The sequence below is a fragment of the Schistocerca gregaria genome, chromosome 9 (assembly GCF_023897955.1).
Source record: "Schistocerca gregaria isolate iqSchGreg1 chromosome 9, iqSchGreg1.2, whole genome shotgun sequence".
NCBI classification, from domain to species: domain Eukaryota; kingdom Metazoa; phylum Arthropoda; class Insecta; order Orthoptera; family Acrididae; genus Schistocerca; species Schistocerca gregaria.
Genome location: NC_064928.1, coordinates 155,870,908 through 155,891,020, shown reverse-complemented (window position 1 = coordinate 155,891,020; position 20,113 = coordinate 155,870,908). Strand labels below are relative to the sequence as shown.

At 38.5% G+C, this 20,113-nt stretch overlaps 1 protein-coding gene across 1 annotated transcript in view; it reads right to left on the bottom strand.

The window, feature by feature from the left end:
- Positions 1 to 4,010: 4,010 nt before the first annotated feature.
- Positions 4,011 to 20,113, bottom strand: part of LOC126292278 (E3 ubiquitin-protein ligase UHRF1-like) — a 66,382-nt gene continuing 50,279 nt past the window's right edge. Inside the window, exons 9-13 of the mRNA XM_049986185.1 lie at positions 19,324 to 19,464; positions 14,616 to 14,772; positions 11,423 to 11,647; positions 7,702 to 7,800; positions 4,011 to 7,586 (exon numbers count right to left, since the gene is read on the bottom strand). Coding sequence (XP_049842142.1) covers positions 7,437 to 7,586; positions 7,702 to 7,800; positions 11,423 to 11,647; positions 14,616 to 14,772; positions 19,324 to 19,464 — 772 coding nt within the window. The 3' untranslated portion in view covers positions 4,011 to 7,436. The remainder of the gene's footprint in view (positions 7,587 to 7,701; positions 7,801 to 11,422; positions 11,648 to 14,615; positions 14,773 to 19,323; positions 19,465 to 20,113) is intronic.

Below are 20,113 nucleotides of genomic sequence, written 5' to 3'. Positions count from 1 at the left end.
TCACTCATGCCAACTGTTCTGGTTTCGAATTCTGGAATATTTACTTCATCTTCTTTCATGAAGGAATTACGGAAAACTGTATTTAGTAACTCCACTTTAGTGGCACCGCCCAGTCCACACCACACAGCCCCTGCTACCCGTGTAGCTGCCTCCTGTGTGTAGTGGACACCTGACCTATTTAGCGGAACCTGAAACCCCACCACCCTATGGCCCAAGTCAAGGAATTTGCAGCCTACCCGGTCACAGAACCATCTGTGCCTCTGATTCAGACCCTCCACTCGGCTCTGTACCAAAGGTCCGCAATCAGCCCTGTCGACGATGCTGCAGATGGCGAGCTCTGCCTTCATCTCGCTAGCAAGACTGGCATTCTTCACCAACTCAGATAGCCGCCGGAAACCAGAGAGAATCTCTTCCAATCCATAGTGACACATCATTAATGCTGACATAAGCCACCACCAGCAGCTGGCCGCACCCTGTACCATCTGGAAAGACCCTTTCCACATCTTGAATGACTCCCCCCCCCGTATGCACATAGGCTTTCTTCCTGTCCTTAGCTGCCATATTCCTAAGGGGCTCCATCACCTGCCTAACATTGGAGCTCCCAATGACAAGCAATCCCACCCTCTGCACTTGTCCGGACCTCTCAGGAATACCTCACCAGGTGAGGCCACCCTAGCTGGCTCAAAAGTACTTTCAGCTGTGGGCAGTACCTCAAACCTGTCACGGAGGCATAAGGGTACAGCCTAGTGGTCCTTGTGACCCCACCACGGTTCGCCAATCACCGTCAGGCAAATGTCGACTAACACGGGCATCCGAATCAGAGGGCGCAGTGGCATCAGACATCCCAGGTGATGCTACAGGTTCCAGCGGTACCAAAGCGCTTGCCTCGGGTGTCCCAATGTCACTGCGATCCAGGGCAACAGACTGGAGCCTGTCGACAACAGCCAACACAGCTCCCAACTGTTTATGGACGGTGACCAATTCCCCCTGAATCCGTACACAACAGGCACAGCCCCTATCCATTGCTAACAATCTTTTCCTCTCTTTTATCTCACAAACTTTTCAAAACAAACAGATGACTGACAACTACGCGAATTTACACTATACCGGTTACTATAACGCGATGCTACAACTCTCGAATAGTACAATACGCTGAAATTTGTGAATTAAACTATGCTAGTACCCAAAAACACGAAACGAAACAAAGAATTAAAATATGAAACAAATAAGTGAGCTAAGAGTATATGACATGCTGCTGGCTGCTGCTTATCCAACAGCGTCAGGGAGCTCATTGGCTGTGACCACCTGACACTGGCCATTCAAAAGATGGGTCGTGAGTTGACAGCTCTATTGGTAGAGCACTGGGCCAGGAAAGGCAAACATCTCAGTCCAGCACACAGTTTTAATTTGACAAAGTTTCAGAGAGTGATGTTTGGCGTCCCAGCATGTAATACTAAGCCGTTTATTTCATAGTCGCGATACTGATTGACACAATCTACAGTGATATCACAAAAAAGTGACATAAATCCATCTACAGTGAATTCGTTGAGTTGCAGGCCAGAAACTAAGCAGCCAAAATAAAAATCAGTCCATGTCTCAATTTCAGCTTTCAGACACTAAAAATGGTAAAAGCCTTGCCTACAGGCAATGTGGGTAGCAGTCAAGTATACATCACTAGCTGCAAAAAAGAGACATTTCAATTTAACCATTAAAATCATACAAATTCTTATTTCCCAATAGTTCAATAGTTAAGACTAATTGTATCAAAAGGAAAATTCACTAGAAAGAACTATATAATTATGAGACACGACTGCTTGCCAGTGTGTACTTCCACAGGACATGAAATTTCAGCACTGCAGACGTTCTTGGAGGTACACACTGTATGAGTATTCTGAACTAACTGCTACTTCCCCAAAGAAAAGAAAGGTGTAGTCTGGGGAAGGTCAAAAAGGGCAGGACACTTAGACATCAAGATGAGAGGGACCACCTGTTGCGAGGATGAAGGGAAACAGAGATTTCCCCACTATTCAAATTTGTGTGTTGACAAAGGCATTAATTCTAGAAATATCAATGCATTTCTCATAATGTAGTTTATAACCACCCTAAAAAAGTTTTAGAAAAATTGTTAATTGTTGTTGACATGTATCAGCTACATTCTTCTTAAAGAGGTACTTATGTGTAAGTAGGGTCCAGGAACTGCAAATATCCTTTAGAACATACTTGGCAATGTAACACATTTTTAATAATGTGAACTACCAAGCTCCGGATACTTTTATGACCACCATAAAAACATATTCAAAGACTGCAAATTTCATTAACTGCTGCTGACTTAACTCACAAAGTGCTTTTTAAAGAGACTGATTATAAGTAGGCTCATAAACCTGAGAAATATCAGTTGTGAAATTCACTGTGGAAAGCAATGTCAGTACTAAAACTTTGTCTAAAAAATTTCACACCTATATGGTATGTTTATTTTCATCGATTAAAACAAAAAATTAAAATATGAAGTAACTGACTAAATTAAAATATTTTCAAAAGGTGTGCATAAAGTAACCCTTTCACCATTCAGCTTTAAGCTCTCACAGTTTGAACTCTCATCTAGTGCAGTCACCAACAATGTCTCCCCATTCTGTCCAGTGTGTCTCCCCGACACAGGGTTCTGAGTGACTATTCCAATCTCTCCCTATTTCATGTACCTCACCAGTCCTTTTCCTTCATACCTCTTCATTCCCATTTGACTTTTCTGCCACAAGAAGCAACCAATGGCTCCAAAAGTTTGCAAATTTCAATATATTTTTATATGTGTGTTCTGCCACCACTTCGTGAGTAGATTCTTGATCTATCCAATTACATTACATATTAAGAAATACAATTTAATGCACAGTACTGCACTATATACTGTACTAAACATAGAGGAGTGTGTGAACACTGGCAGGTGTATGTCAGGCATGAACCTCTGCTGTACCAAGAGGTGGCTGTATCAACACTCTCATCTGACAGCAATTACGACGTCAATTGGTTAAAGCCCTGGTTTGAGTAACTCAATTTCACATCCCTATACATTAAGAAAAGTTTAATTATTTAGTGTATGTGGATGTCAACTGTGTGAGGTGTTAATGGAATTGGGAAGGAAAATGTGAAACACAGTCCACTTCTTTCGAATAGCACAGATTGAAAAGCTGATACTGTGCTCAACTGATGAACAGATCACGATCACCTGTTTCAAATTCCATATCTTTGTAGGACACTGCGAAGGGATTTGGTGTTTACCCAAGGTCAGTGGCACAAGGTGTGAAAAGGAAAGTCTCCCCAAGTGGTGAAAGTTTCTTCCAGCACTCAGATGTGAATCTGATACCTCGGACTTGAGTGTCACCATACAAGAGAGCATTAGCATCTTACAATACGAAAGCCGTGAGTGGAAATAAATACAGCATACTACAATGACAATTTTTAACGACATGCGTAGAATTTCTTTGGCATCTTTATGTATGTATGTACAATAAAGGATCAGACAGTAACAAAACATTCATTTACTTTCATATTTTTTTTTTATTAAAAATAGGAATGTTTGGTCATTTTAAAGTGACATGAATTGAAGAGGTATACGTTTAAAAAAATAATGTATGTACAAACACTCTTGCTTAAAAGCCACATGATTATAAATCACAAAAATTAAAAGGAATGTACACTAATACATGAATTATACAGTCCTGTATTTTCTGTTCGACAGCAGGTACATACTAACACTAAATGTAATGGACAAGTGCTTGAAAAGTAACTCCAGCAGAAAATGTTTGGGCACTGCATTGCCCCAGACACTGGAGAAACACAAAATGCAATTTCTTGCTTTCCAATCTTTGTTTGGATTTTGCAGGATGAGAAAATGGGTGGAAGACCCGGTTGTGTTTCCACACCCTTCTCTACATGAAAAAAAAACTACAAGAAAAGGCACTGGATTTTATTCTCCTCATTTCTCAGTTTGTGACAGCTCTTCTCCAACTGTATCTGTCTATGCAATTATTAAGTAGACACTCCTCATTTTGCAGGTTAATTTTCATCTTAAATCTTAATATTCTCAATTTAGCTCAATGATTTCATTTTTGGCACACATCATTAAAAAAGTATTGCAAAGACTATAGCATCAGTCAATTGCAGAACTTCATAGTCAAAGATAAATTACAGAAATAAAGTAAGATCAAATGCGACATAGTGAAGTTATCAGAAGTACTGATAAAGTGAAGATCAGATAAGAGTTATAAAGATAAGAACATTTTTATTACAGAGAAATGCAGCTGGGTGGAAATTAAAATGACTGCTTTATTGTGAACAAGAAAAGTAAAGGCAATGATATAGCTATTAAGGAAATCTCTACACAGCTAGTTCTAAAAATAAACAAAATATTTCAGAGTAGAATCAGATTAAGTGAGCTATCAGGAAGGGAATTAGAAATTTAGACTATGAGAATTTAGAAATATGGAGGCATACCAGGTTACACTGAATGAAGACCTTATCTCGAAAAATAAACAATTATATGGAGACATATGAAAGCGACAATTTACATAAGGTATGTACGCAAATAGGAAAATTCATTCAAGTGCACACACCACCATGTTTACATTGAGGAGGCAGAAAATGTGATGAATGGCAGCAAGTCCCACAGCAAAATAATATTAGGGCATTTTAAAGCTTAAGGTAATAGAAGTACTATTGAATGATTTTTTCAACTATGGATATGATACCTCAACAAATTCTTTCAGAAGAAATCAAATAGAAAGTAGACTGAAACAATGATCAACATACTGCAATTAAAATAAAACAAATTCATAATACTACCACAAAAACAGCAGAAATTTTTTATGGACAGATGATTATAAATTAACAGGTAACAACAGAAATAAACTTATAAAGTACAAAAGGCCTGGAGTGCCAGTGGTAATTTAAACCAGAAGGAACATGCTAAACATGTGTGTTCCACATGTGGCATGTATTACAAGTTTTGGGAATTACTAAATGACAAACGGATCAAGATACAAACCAGGAGACATATTAACAACTATGAATGAGAATGAAATAGAAATGGGGAGCATATGTAGCAAAGACCACAATATAGTACATGGACCAAGGAAATGTCTCACTGGATTCCAAGAAATAATGCAAGAGCAACATGGATGCAAATAGTTGCGTACTGGAATTCATGGAAAAGATCTGAATCCAGCAAATGGCTGATAATCGAGAATGTTCACCAGGTGCAGATTACTGCTGCAAAACTATTCATACATTTCAACCCATGAAGTGGAATACAGGTACAACAAAAATAAATGAAAAATAAATAAGAAATAAAACCTTGTGACTCTTTTCACGTGGTATTTATCTAAAACCCTGAATTTCTCTGTTGTAAAATATGTGCACCAAATAACTCTTAAGATACTAAAATACCAAGTATAAAATACAATTGTTTTTGTCATTTAACACAACACATCCTAAAGCTAATGAACTACACAAATGGCTGCATATTATAAATAAAGCAAAGCATGAAAATGATTTAACATTTTTTTGTTTCATAGGACCATATATGAAGAGCTTTGGATGCAATGGGAGCGATGAAGTACATTTGATGCTACTTCAATTGTCTCTTATCCAGTCAACAAGCCAATTTTGGAGGGGGGGGGGGGGGGGAATTGTTGTTGTCAATCGAATGGGCAAATCTATACAGTATGAAATAAATACTATACTGCTCATATTAGTAAAAATACACTGAGAGAAAAGATTTTGCATTTCCACAATCTCAGTTTCTGAGATAACCAAGAGGAAGCAAAAGAAAAAAATGAATGTACAATAGGAGATGAATTACAAGTGTTGTCTGTTATTCGAAAACAGCCACGTCATCTTCACATGTGACGGAAAGAAAAATTAAATAGAACAGTGGAAAATCCAGGAGGGAATCTAACAATACCAGAGAAGGAAAGTTGCTACTCACCATATAGCGGAGATGCTGAGTCGCGATAGGCACAATAAAAAGATTCACACAATCATAGCTTTCGGTCATTAAGGCCTTTGTCAGCAGTAGACACACATATACATGCAAATGCAACTTGCACTCATGTCTGCAGTCTCAGAGAGCTGAAACTACACTGTGTAGTTTCAGCTCTCAGACTGCAGACGTGTGTGTGTGTGTGTGTGTGTGTGTGTGTGTGTGTGTACTGTTGACAAAGGCCTTAATGGCTGAAAGCTATGATTGTGTGAATCTTTTTACTGTGCCTATTGTAAAAAGATAAATTTCTATTTACACTACAGCAAGAAAAATTATGTGGCAGAGACAGATGAGAGTGCTCGAGTCTGAGTCACAGTTAACAAAACTCCATCATGTAGTACCCAAGTAAAAGGCTGATTCACTATTGTGGAGAAGACATATGTAACAACATAAGCATAAACAGTAACAATGGAAATCTTCATTCTTATCCCTAAGTAAAATTTTGATCAACTCCAAAATTAAAAGACTGAAAGTTTTAAACAACAGAATATATACTGAAATCTTTCACAGTTCCGAAGAATTTGAGCCATTACAACAACAATTTGAATTGAAGAATAACTGTTATTCAAACAATTACAATTAAAATGTACAAATTTAATAAAGAACCACCAACAAAGGAACAAAGCATGGTCCAACAGGATATTAACCACAGAATAGACACTATTCTATATGTAACTAACAATAAAATAAGTTTGCACAGGAGTACAGCTGTGCTAAGCAAAGATTAACAGCTACAGTCCCTAACATGTGTCACAAAACCAACCATAAAACAAAAAAAAAGTGGGGTACTGGTAACAAGAGATAATGTTCTGCACAGGCAGCTGTAGCAGAGCCATTGCAGAGTAAAGCATGAAATTTTGATATGCACACAGGTCAGCCACAGCTAAGCTGCACAGCAGACAGTTATGTACTTGCCAATAAAATTTATGGCATAGGCTACACGGCATAAAAATCCATTAAAAACTACTACAACTGAGGTTGCATCATTAGAAATACTAGAAGCTAAAAATCTCTGTAACAACAATATAGAAACACAAGAAAGAAATATTTTGCACTTGGTAAATGTTCTAGCTTGACAGATCTGTAAAAATTCATTATCAAAAACACAGATCACAGGCAAATAATGTTCTAAGCCTATTTGATCAGAAAAAAATCATAAAGTCTGTATAATCTACAATGACTTTTTAAATTTGATTTTTTGCACTGCTCACGGCCCCTTGACAATTACACTTGAACACTTAAAACAATACAAGATTGTAATAAAAATGGTAAAAAGATGCACGAATTGGATGCATGATATTAGTATCAAGTATAATACAAGTCTTTCTTACATTTGAGTAAATATCTTTACAAACAATATATCTGGGCTAAAATTCACACTGTGGAGAGAGTATTTTTCAGCAATTTATTTGCGGCCCTCTTCGTAGCCAGGAAAGAATGCCTTCAGGACACCAAATAAATGTTCGTTCACAACAAACTGGAATTTTTTGGTCAAGTCTTCCCTGCATGTAGGGCAAGTATAGACTTCTGCTTTGAAAGCTCTCTGCATACAATCCTGCAAGGAGAAGAAATTAAGGCATAATTACTTTGAAACTAGAATTGTACAGGATAGCTTTAATACCCTGATTTGTGCAATTCAACAACGAATTTGCAGTTATTTTGCCACTTACCAAACAGAAATTGTGATTACAAGGCGTGGTAATGGGTCGATACAACAATTCTTGGCAACATATGCAAGAAAAATTTTCCATAACAGCATCGAGATATTTCTGCAATAAATAAATAAGTAAGTATCAAAAACTATTGAGAAATAGAAAAAGAAGCATATGCTACTGAGTCAATAAATAGTAGGATGAGGTGGCACTGGAACTTACCTCCTTGGAGCTGTGGGTTAGTTTTTAGAGAGTAGAAGAAGAAGAAAAAGTAGTAGTAGTAGTAGTAGTAGTAGTAGTAGTAGTAGTAGTAGAGAGAGAGAGAGAGAGAGAGAGAGAGAGAGAGAGAGAGAGAGAGAGAGAGAGAGAGCATTAAGTTACACAAAAACAGACAAACAAAATGTGCACACAATGTTACCAAAAAGCAAACATATGGCACATACATGACCTATTTAACTAACATAAATCTATCTGATGATTGAGGTTTAAAGCTTCTAAATGCACAGTGAAAATAATAAATAAAATGTGACTGGTTGCAAGAAACCTGTAGGTAACTGATATTCATAACAAACATAGTAAAGCATAACCTAAAATGTTTGCATGTAAAATTGTGAAATAGTAAAAAATATACAAACGAAACAGTAAACAAATTCAGAGGCGGTATATAAGAAAACAACATCCAACCACTGAGAAATAGTATGTGGAGAGGTAAGAATGGTTTGGGATGCAGGATCATGCTACAATTAATAAAAATCTGTAACTGGTGCCAACTGACACATGAATTGCAGTTTTATATTTCATTTAAGTATACAGAATTACACTTGACTGCAGAGTAGACGTGCATATGATGAAACAACAGAATACATTGACGGCCACAATGACATTAACTTAAGAGACCAATAGATGACAGGAGTGGAGTGGCCAGTGCGGAAAGAACAGAGTGATTAGGGGTGTGAATGAAGATGAGGACAGAAGTACTTATCTAAGGTTGACCATTTGATCATTATGCGAGGACTGTTGATATAAGAGCTTCCAACATATGCAGCTTATGGCCTTTGTTTGCCAAGGTAATGGAACTGATAGCTGCGATCTTTACTCAGTAAATGTCCAGCAAATATCACAACCAAATTCTACATCTCCAGCTGCATTCATGTTCAACCAATATAGCTGCCATGTTCTTTACTCACAGGGATTATAAAAACTGCTAATCAAGGTAAGCAATTTCATGTACTACACTGCTGCCTCACAATTGGTACTGTCAGTTCACTTCACAGTTTTCAGTTTAATACTTCTGGCAGTTCAACAAAACGTGGATGACATGAATCTTTACAGATGAATAAACATACCATGATTATACTGCCAAAATCTATTAAAACACACATTAGCTGCAGAAAATGGACAGGTCATTAACCAAAGAAAGCAAGAAACATTTTGTGGGAGTTAAAGAATCCAGAGAATGCTGTGATGTGGAAAACTCACCGGAGAAGGCAGTCAGTTACAAATCAGAAGCTCACCAGTTTTGATAGCAGTATTGAGTGAATTTATGTCGTTACTGTCAATGTGCAACTGCTGCCGCTGTCTGTCTTTTTTGAAATTATGTTCACATTGGGATTAGTTGGCTTATTTTGGCGGGAAAAGTTTTGTCTCTTTGCTAGTTTATTTGGATAGTGAACTGGTCTAGGGTAAAATTTCAACTGGTCTTCATATAACTTCATGGTAAACATTCACCTCTGACACTCGCATCGTTTAGAGTTCCGTAGTTTTAATGAAAAAATCCTGCTTGAAAATCACCATCCAAACACATTATAGCTACGGTATTCTGCTAGATATACTGAACTGTATGTATTGAGTCTTTCCAAAATATTTGGCTTCAATATTTTCATGAAAATGGCAAATGCTTGACCAGCCACGATATCATTCATTCCTGTGTCTGTATCATATGCAAGAGAAACTAAATTTACATCTTGCGACAATGAAAAGGAAAGATTACAAAAACATAATTATATAAGAGGGTGAAGCATGTATCAAACAGAATTTTTGTTTTACACACACTTTTGCAAATGGAGAGCAGCACAGACTCTGGACACTGCTGCTTTTCATTTCCAGCAGTTGTTCTTCACAACCAAGGTGTCATACCGTTTCTTAATCAGAATCGTAATGTCATACCAAGAGCTCCAGTCATCTGTTGTGCAACAACACATTTTAATAAAGTTTCTCACAAGGCAAGTGGCACAGTTTGGTGACATCACCCTGAGAAAGAATCGTGTGTACATAACACAAGGCACAAACAGTTTTTACAAGAATGACAAACAGTTGAGAATTCTGCTCACCGATGTTGCCCGAGGACCAGCGTGACTCAGAAGAATATTTGCACTGTCAGTCAACTTACTGAAGTTGATTGCTGAATAACAGTCGCTGAAATCACTACTGAGGTTGGCATAAGCTACTGTGGTACTCAGACAATCATTACAAACAACCTTGGATTTCAGAAAAATGCCCACAAGGCGGGTGCCTAATCTTTTCACCACAGAGCACAAATTTCATCATCTCGAGGTAAATGGACAAATTGCAACAAAATGGGCATATTGTCAGCAAAGGCTTGCATTTCCAATCAGGGATGCGACCGAGCTTCGTGACAATGCTCGATCACACACAACTGCCCAAACTCAACCAAAAATTCTGCTAGGAAAAATGTCTATTCTGTTCAGCAGACTATATAGGAAAATAATCTCCATGTGTATGAAATTTTCTGAAGCTTAAATAAACTTATAAAAATAATTCCAGTTTGTGAGTGATTCGCCCTAGTAAGGGAAGTGGTTGCAGAATGTAAACAATTTTGGAGTAAAGGAGACCACTCACTGGGTAAGTGTTGATCACCGACAGGTACACTGAAAAAGAGAATGAAAATTTTGCTAGCTTTCCAAATATTTTTATTTCTCTCTTTTTCCTTTCTACTATCCCACTCAGTTAAATTTATCAATGCCAAATTTCAGATCCAGCTTCAGGTATCTTACAAAGGGGCAGGGATCCATCTACATCTACGCCATTTCCTGAGGGAGGGAGGGCATGATGGGACTATTTTTCATGTATCAACACAAGCACAAAGATGTCTCAACTGACCTACACAACTGAACTTGTGAAATTTCGGATGTGTCAGTCAGTTAAATTGTATCTGAACTTCAACTGATAGTTGAATTTTGCAGTGCTATCATCAGGTGACAAAGATGTATATTGATTTCTGTGCCCTAATAAGATGCTTGGAGACATAGAAGTTTGGTTCTGAAATCAATAGCATGTATATCTGACATCAATAAATATGGCTGAGTGGAAAAAAAGGGATAAAAAAAAAAGACTTACTTTTCCTCAGTGAATTCTATCAACTGAGATCATAATCTTGCATCACTACTGAAGCTACAGGGTTTACTAATAACTGGTAACTACAATATTTACAAGCTCTGTTTTTTGACTGATTAATTAATTAACTAACTACTTGTGACAGCTTCATCTGTGGAGTCATAAAGAAGGGTATTTCTACCTACCACATGAAAACAAAGGTTGGTACAGTTTCCAACCTCATCACATATTACACCTGCCACAGGAAATTACTGTATTATCAAGATAAAAATAATCACAATTTAAACACACAATTATATTAGCAGATTAGCGAAACATTAGAAGTTTTAATGTCAAGTATTTAGGATAAACAAACGTTGTGCCTGCTTAGTACACTGGACTTTACCTTTTTGCCATCTTGAAGTGAAGAACTGCAGGTTTCCCACAGCTTTGTGTTTTGCTTGTCTTTGGCAATAATTTTTTGGATTTTTGCATCGATCACATACGGCTCAGCTTTCACCTTTTTTGTGAAAAAGTTTATTTCATTTCCATTGCTTATTTTACGTTTGGCTGTTTTCTTCGGCTTATCTCCAGATTTCTTTGCGAGCGCTACATCGTAGTTTTCTGGCACCTGTAATAATATAAATTCAAATAAAACACCTGACACTGGTTTTTAAAAAAGGTAACCATGGAAATGGAAATGAAAGTTAACTTTCACCACTGTATCAGCACTGCATAAAACGGTGACATGTAAACCCAAAATGCTTGAGTCCCACACATTAACACAACCAGTTGCATCTGGAGTGGTGGTACGACTCGGAAGCATGGACTGCCAACCAATTGAGTCGCATTGTGTTCAGCAATGACTTTCAGTTCTGCACAACCCTTTACGACTATCACTACCTGAGGAGAGGACCCATTCTTCGAATGTTTTGGTGAGGCACAGCACCGACAATCCTGGTGTCATGACATGGGCAGTCATTGGGTGTGACTTCACATCCTGGCTGATAGTGACTGAAAGAACTCTGAGGGCATAATGGTTCTTCACAGACATCTCATGTCCTCACGTTACCTCTGATGTGACTATTGTGGTGCCATTATCCAACAGAACTTTCTGAATGATCTTGAGGTATTCCTGTTGCTAGCAAGATCACACAATCTGTCTCCGGTAGAACATTTCTGGGACCAGTTACGACATCAACTCGTTCCTAGAGGCAGTATACAGGATACCAAGGATTAGTTACAATACCATATTTACTCGAATCTAAGTCACACTTTTTTCCGGTTTTTGTAATCCAAAAATCAAGTGCAAAGTAAGCGGAAGTTCTGAAAAATGTTAGTAGGTGCCGCCACAACTCTGCCGTCGAATAAATTTAGCACTAAACAGGCATCCTTTGTAGGCACAAAGATAAATACTGGCGCCATAATCTCTGCGTAAAAAAAAAGAGCTTTTTCTCTCTGCCCCAAGTTTCGCATTTTCATACATTATCCAACGAAGTAAATACAAATTCCATATTGTTCATCTTCGAATGTAGCAGCATTTCAATGTACTACAAAAATCCAATTGTTTGAGATGTTTGTCAATATGGCCAACTCTATGTTCTGAATTTTTTCCTTCCTGTGAGAAGAGATGGTTGCTAATAGGAACTTTTATGAATTGTGAATCACATGCAGTATTCTCTTCACCATAAGAATAATACAAATATACGCATTTTGCCATGTATTCTTCTGTGTTTGCTGTTACTTCATTTAAATTCTGTATGCCTAATAAACTACGACACTAGAGTGAGGCAACAGCAAACACGGAAGAATTTACATATCATGTCATATTTATATTCGTGTTATTCTTATGCCTAATAGTGATACAGTCAGAAATGAAGCATGGCAATTGACTAAATTTTTAAATCTAAGATATCTGTAATTTCTGTGCAGAATGTAATGTACTAAAGAGGCGTGTGCAAAGATTTTCAAATGGAGAAAATTTTTCACTAAACACTCATTCAGAACATTTTCTATCATATGCAGTCTATTATTTGGTGCTTGATCATTATCAAAGAAAGCAGCAGTGATTGTAAGAGGCGGTAGCGTGCACAAAAGCAAGCCATGCGGCGAGTGACGACAGGCCGTAAACACTCATTATCAGAATGCGACAAACAATGCATGACACAGTGCAGTAAAGCATTTTCAGCTTAGAGTAATGTAAACACCTATAACAAAGAGAACGGCACTTATCACATCAAATAGAAATAAGCAATCAATTCAAACCAGATGATGCACGTGAAACACGAAGGGTACCCGTATAAATACGGACGGAGTGCCTGACGAGTAGCAATGGCCACCTGGTAAAGCTTAACTGCTAAGCTTATGACTCGAACTAAACTACTGTAGCTGTATCATCATTCATTCGACCTAAATTGTCTCTCATATTACAATGGACCAACTTTGTTTCGATTTGGAGGGGTGGCGTAAAACTTTTCTCTCCCTTTGAATTTCGAGTCTCAAATTTCAGGTGCGGCTTAGATTCGGGAATTTTTTTTTTTCCCTTGATTTCGAGTCTCATTTTTCAGGTGCGGCTTAGATTCGAGTAAATACAGCAGTTGCAGGCCACCTACCCAACCAAATCAGGGCATACTACCAAGGTCTTTGTGATTTGACTCAATATTCTTATCACTGTAATAACATCACCTACCACCTTGACATGTGAAACTTAATTTCATTTCTTTCCCTCCTTTTGGATGCTTCAATTTTTTTGTCTGGTAGTGTAGAAACAAATGGTCATGTTTCAACATACATCCTGTAATTAATATTGCTTTTCATGCCTGAGGACAGTCTGTTGTGCGAAATCTAGATTTAAAAAAAAAAAAAAAAAATTGAAACACCATTTCCTAAATGTAATGTAGAAAACAGTTCTCTAAAAGGGTAACTCTCAGTTTATCAAGTGCTGTCATACTCACAACCATTGCATCGCTGCAACAATATCTTTTTGTCAAGTCCTACGCATGCTTCAGGATAAATCCACAACAACAAGAGGATCACATTTAAGAAATATTTGTTGGCTGCAAGACACAGTGGCCAAGTAGCACCTGCTCCCAGTTTAGCCCGCAGGCAGACAGCAGAGATGCTTTCATTTGGTGCAAAGGCAGTATGTATGATCAGTCAAAAGAACTAATCACATATACACCCAACTGTTCACTCAACAATGCACTAGACCAATGATTTAATTGTAAAGCCACTTGTGAGACTGCATGAGGATTATTTATAACTTTAATTACAACACATCATTCACATGGAAGTATTCAATCAGCAACCATTCAAAGTAATTTACATTTCCTCCTCTTACTCTCTTTGGATGGACAGAGGGGTTTCTGTATACTGCCTATTGCCAGCAATGACCCAAGATTTACCCATATTATGTGCAAGTCAGCAATATTTTTGGCAGTAATCCAGTAAAGTCAAGAAAGTTTAATAAGAGAGAAATAATTTGGAACAGACACACACAAATGGAGGCAACTGGGAGAGCATGACATTTGATCTCATAAAAATTAATTAAAATTCATGTAACAGGCTCGTTATGGTATACGACATGTTGATGCACCAACCTCAAGTTGAAGGCCAAGAGATGCTATTAATTTCTTTCCAGCTGCCGTCCACGGGGCCGGTGTTGGGTCGTCCCGACGCAGGAAGTATCGCCATACGATGAAACCAGATTGCCCTTTTTCTGGGCGATATTCCGCGACTTTGTAGATGCCGTCGTACCTAAAACATTAAAAAACAACAAATTTTTAAAACGTGTTCTAGTGACAGTAACAGCTGCCATATGAAAAGATTTACAAATTAATTTTCTACTGATTAACGAAAGACGTGAACTTAGTAAAGTACAGCTGTATTAATGTCTAAAATGACAAAAACTGTAATGACTGAACTTTCAAAGAGAGAACTGGTATGTTGCTACAATAGTTTTAGAGCCATTTTATAAATCTCAGTGAACTTTGAACTGTGCATATTGATCAGAAGTTTAGCCCTTATAGTGCCAAATACAATCTAATCCATCACATGGTGAAAGACTTTCTCCAGGGTTAGACTCCTGGAGGAATCCTAGGGACATGCGACGGAGTACCAAGAACAAATTAGTACTGGAAACACATTTCGTGAAAAAAATGGCACTTACAATGTTTCCCATTTCCGCTCCTGATATGACATATCATCTTGAAAAATGGTTGACTAGGATAAATCTTCTTAAACATTTGCTCTATGTGTAACAGCCGAGTTTGGTGATGAAAGTGTTAGAATTATCTTCTTTTGCATACTTCCATTCACTGATGTTATACAGAATAGTTTATTTGGAACAATTCCATACATACACACAAAGTATTACTTGGGCATGCAGTAAGGATAATACCTGATGTCCATCCTATATCTGTTTAATGTAAATAATAGGAGCATTCCTAAATATGCCACCAATAAGCACAACTTGGCCTTACACTAGCACAGAAAGGAGCAAAGTATGCAGCCAAAAAATATTTGACCACACCCCTCATTAATTAAAAGTGCTAGTTGATAATGACAGTTTAAAGAAATGAACTGAAGTACTTTCTGCTTGACAACTGTCCTACTTCACAGATGAATTTCTGAGTACACGATACATATGTGGTTGGGTTCAACTTGTCAAATTTTGTTTTAGATTAGCATAAAAGAAATGTTATGTATATGACTAGCATGCACACAAGTTTTCACAGAAAAGTACCATCTTATTTGTAAACCTACTGAAATATTCAGCACCACAAGGATATCAAACAATGGAAAATCCAGGATTGAATAATGACAATATTATGGAAATTATAAACCTGCTCACCATATTATGGAGATGCCGAGTTGCACACAGGCACAAGAAAAAGACTGCCAAACAAGGAAGCTTTTGGCCAAAACGACTTGTTATGAATTACACACACACACACACACACACACACACACACACACACACACACACACACACACACATTGTGGAGTTACCATGAATACAATCCACACAACATGCACGAAAACTAGATTGTTTTACAAGATATTTTATTGTCTTCTTGTTATAGTGTAAGCTGAAAAATATAAGGCATGAAAACAGATAGCCTATTATACAGCATTAATTTATTGTCACATTATTTGAAGGGTAAATATAAATTTGAGAATGGGAATCTGTGTCAGAAACAACTTAGTCATATATACATATATATGATTTTGTTTGTTAAGTCACATTATCTTTGTATATATATCTGAAACAAAGATGATGGGACTTACCAAACAAAAGCACTGGCAGGTCGATAGACACACAAACAAACACAAACATACACACAAAATTCTAGCTTTCGCAACTAACGGTTGCTTCTTCAGGAAAGAGGGAAGGAGAGGGAAAGACAAAAGGATGCGAGTTTTAAGTCATACCAATCCTGGGAGCGGAAAGACTTACCTTAGGGGGAAAAAAGGACAAGTATGCACTCGCACACACACACACACACATATCCATCCACACATATACAGACACAAGCAGACATATTTAAAAGCAAAGAGTTTAGGCAGAGATGTCAGTCGAGGCGGATGTGCAGAGGCAAAGATGATGATGAATGACAGGTGAGGTATGAGTGGCGGCAACTTGAAATTGGCAGAGATTGAGGCCTGGTGGATAACGGGAAGAGGGGATATATTGAAGGGCAAGTTCCCATCTCCGGAGTTCAGATAGGTTGGTGTTGGTGGGAAGTATCCAGATAACCCGGACGGTGTAACACTGTGCCAAGATGTGCTGGCCGTGCACCAAGGCATGTTTAGCCACAGGGTGATCCTCATTACCAACTAACACTGTCTGCCTGTGTCCATTCATGCGAATGGACAGTTTATTGCTGGTCATTCCCACATAGAAAGCGTCATAGTGTAGGCAGGTCAGTTGGTAAATCACGTGGGTGCTTTCACACGTGGCTCTGCCTTTGATCGTGTACACCTTCCGGGTTACAGGACTGGAGTAGGTGGTGATGGGAGGGTGCATGGGACAGGTTTTACACACGGGGTGGTTACAAGAATAGGAGCCAGAGGGTGGGGAAGGTGGTTTGGGGATTACATAGGGATGAACCAAGAGGTTACGAAGGTTAGGTGGACGGCGGAAAGACACTCTTGGTGGAGTGGGGAGGATTTCATGAAGGATGGATCTCACTTCGGGGCAGGATTTTAGGAAGTCGTATCCCTGCTGGAGAGCCACATCCAGAGTCTGATCCAGTCCTTGGAAGTATCCTGTCACAAGTGTGGCACTTTTGAGGTTCTTCTGTGAGAGGTTCTGGGTTTGAGGAGGTGAGGAAATGGCTCTGGTTATTTGCTTCTGTACCAGGTCGGGAGAGTAGTTGCGGGATGCGAAAGCTGTTTTCAGGTTGTTGGTGTAATGGTTCAGGGATTCAGGACTGGAGCAGTTTCGTTTGTCACGAAGGCCTAGACTGTAGGGAAGGGACCGTTTGATATGGAATGGGTGGCAGCTGTCATAATGGAGGTACTGTTGCTTGTTGGTGGGTTTGATGTGGACGGATATGTGAAGCTGGCCATTGGACAGATGGAGGTCAGTGTCAAGGAAAGTGGCATGGGATTTGGAGTAGGACGAGGTGAATCTGATGGAACCAAAGGAGTTGAGGTTGGAGAGGAAATTCAGGAGTTGTTCTTCACTTTGAGTCCAGATCATGAAGATGTCATCAATAAACCTGTACCAAACTTTGGGTTGGCAGGCTTGGGTAACCAAGAAGGCTTCCTCTAACCGACCCATAAATAGGTTGGCATACGCGGGGGCCATCCTGGTACCCATGGCTGTTTCCTTTAATTGTTGGTTTGTCTGGCCTTCAAAAGTGAAGAATTTGTGGGTCAGGATGAAGCTGGCTAAGGTGATGAGGAAAGAGGTTTTAGGTAGGGTGGCAGGTGATTGGCGTGAAAGGAAGTGCTCCATTGCAACGATGCCCTGGACATGCGGGAAATTTGTGTATAGAGAAGTGGCATCAATGGTTACGAGGATGGTTTCTGGGGTAACAGACTGGGTAAGGATTCCAGGCGTTCGAGAAAGTGGTTGGTGTCTTTGATGAGGGATGGGAAACTGCATGTAATGGGTTGATCTACGTAGGCAGAGATACGTTCTGTGGGGGCTTGGTAACCAGCTACAATGGGGCGGCCGGGATGTTTGGGTTTGTGAATTTTAGGAAGTAGGTAGAAGGTAGGAGTGCGAGGTGTCGGTGGGGTCAGGAGGTTGATGGAGTCAGGAATATATATATGTATAAGGGGGGGGGGGGGGAGGGGGACTTCAAATCATCACTGATCGTCTTATCTGCCTTTGCAAAAGGTTCCTCACAGCAATTCTGGCGCGCCATCGACACACAAAGTACTGTCGCACCAGCAGCTGTAAAAACCTCAGTGTTGAAGCTTCCTAGCAGATTAAAACTGTGCACTGAACTCAAAATTCGACAGGAATAGTATATTTTACGGAGATGGGAATACACTCACAGTGTTAAACTGAGGCTGTAACTTTATGAGCTGAATTTCTGTGAAATTGAATCTGCACATCTACTACAATTGGAGAAGCTGAGAGCCGTGTAGTTGTCACGTCGAAGGGTAATGGAGAGCCAAATACCGAGAAATTTGGTATCCTATACTGATTTTATCGACAGATACTTTTAATGAGAACGAACATTTTACTTTTGTATAAAAATTGAAAACGTATTCTTAGTTTCACTCTGTGCTCACTAATATTGACTGATTTTAAGGAAGTTGGTTAAGAATTGATTCTGTATTACTTTCATTTTTGTTTCTTTAGAAGACAAGTCCATACCACACATTTATACACGCCCGCCAATCCGGTGTGTTTGCAAATGTCAAAGATTTACTAATGAATGTGTCTACTGTTTGAAATGAGTGATGCATACTTGGTAGTAAAGACTCTTTTCACATTTGATCTAATTTCCAAATGTCAATTTTGTAAAGTTAATTCATTGTGTCACAACATACTTCAGGGTTGCTGCTGAACACTCACCTAAGGCTATTACTTCACTTTCTATCTGTCATTATGAGACTGACGCAAGTGTCAGTCACGGACACTGTTGCCTCTAACACACTTATCTACACCAACAGTCTGTAGGTAAATATTTCACATTGCGGAGAGAGTCAGCACGTGGTCTGCTCTGCACAAGCCGACACCACCACCACCACCACCACCACCACCACCACCACCATACGCCAATTACAGTATCATTTTAATACAACTATGAATGAAATAGTACAACAAGATAAGTGGAATATTACCTCAACCCATCCTCTGGAGCAAACTTAGAGTGCTTCCGGAATTTGTAGCTTCGAATGACGCGCACCGGTTTTCCCTTCTTCCAATCGTCAGCTTTAGCCCCCTTTTCATTCAACGGAGCTGCACAGTTAACGGCAAGAGCCCTGAAATATACAATAACAACTTCCTACAGAATGACTCAGTGAATAATTCCAGCTTTAAGATATCTATAGACAAAAGAAGCAGATAGCTCAATTAATACAGTATGCACCATGCAATATCAATTTTTAAATAATTTAAGACGTAAGCGAAAAAGAAAGTAACTTTGTGAGAAAGGTATTAGGAAATAAAATTGTTGAAATATTTACATTAAGTAGCAATGCATAAGTATAAAAATACACTGTTTGACAAAATAAATGAAGCACCATGAAGGCAAAGAGGAAACAAAATGAAACTAGGCCTAAATGTGCTAAGAAAGTATGCAATGTTATTTCAGTGATTACAAAATTGAGTTAAATTGACAAACAACTTGGCAATATGAGTCCTCTTATTAGTACAATGTACCGCTCCCTCTGATTCATTTGTGAAAGATGTCAAAGTCATCCCAAAGAAGTATTTTTAATACACAATATTTGTGTTTCAATTAATAAAATTAAACAAAGTGGACAATTTGAATTAATACTGCAACAGTCTCAGTCACTGAGATCATTAGGACTGTATAGCACTTGGGTATACTCCATTTAATAGTTTCTGTTCAAACACTCAAGTATATTACATTATCATTGTAACAATGTAGGAAAAGACACATTACTA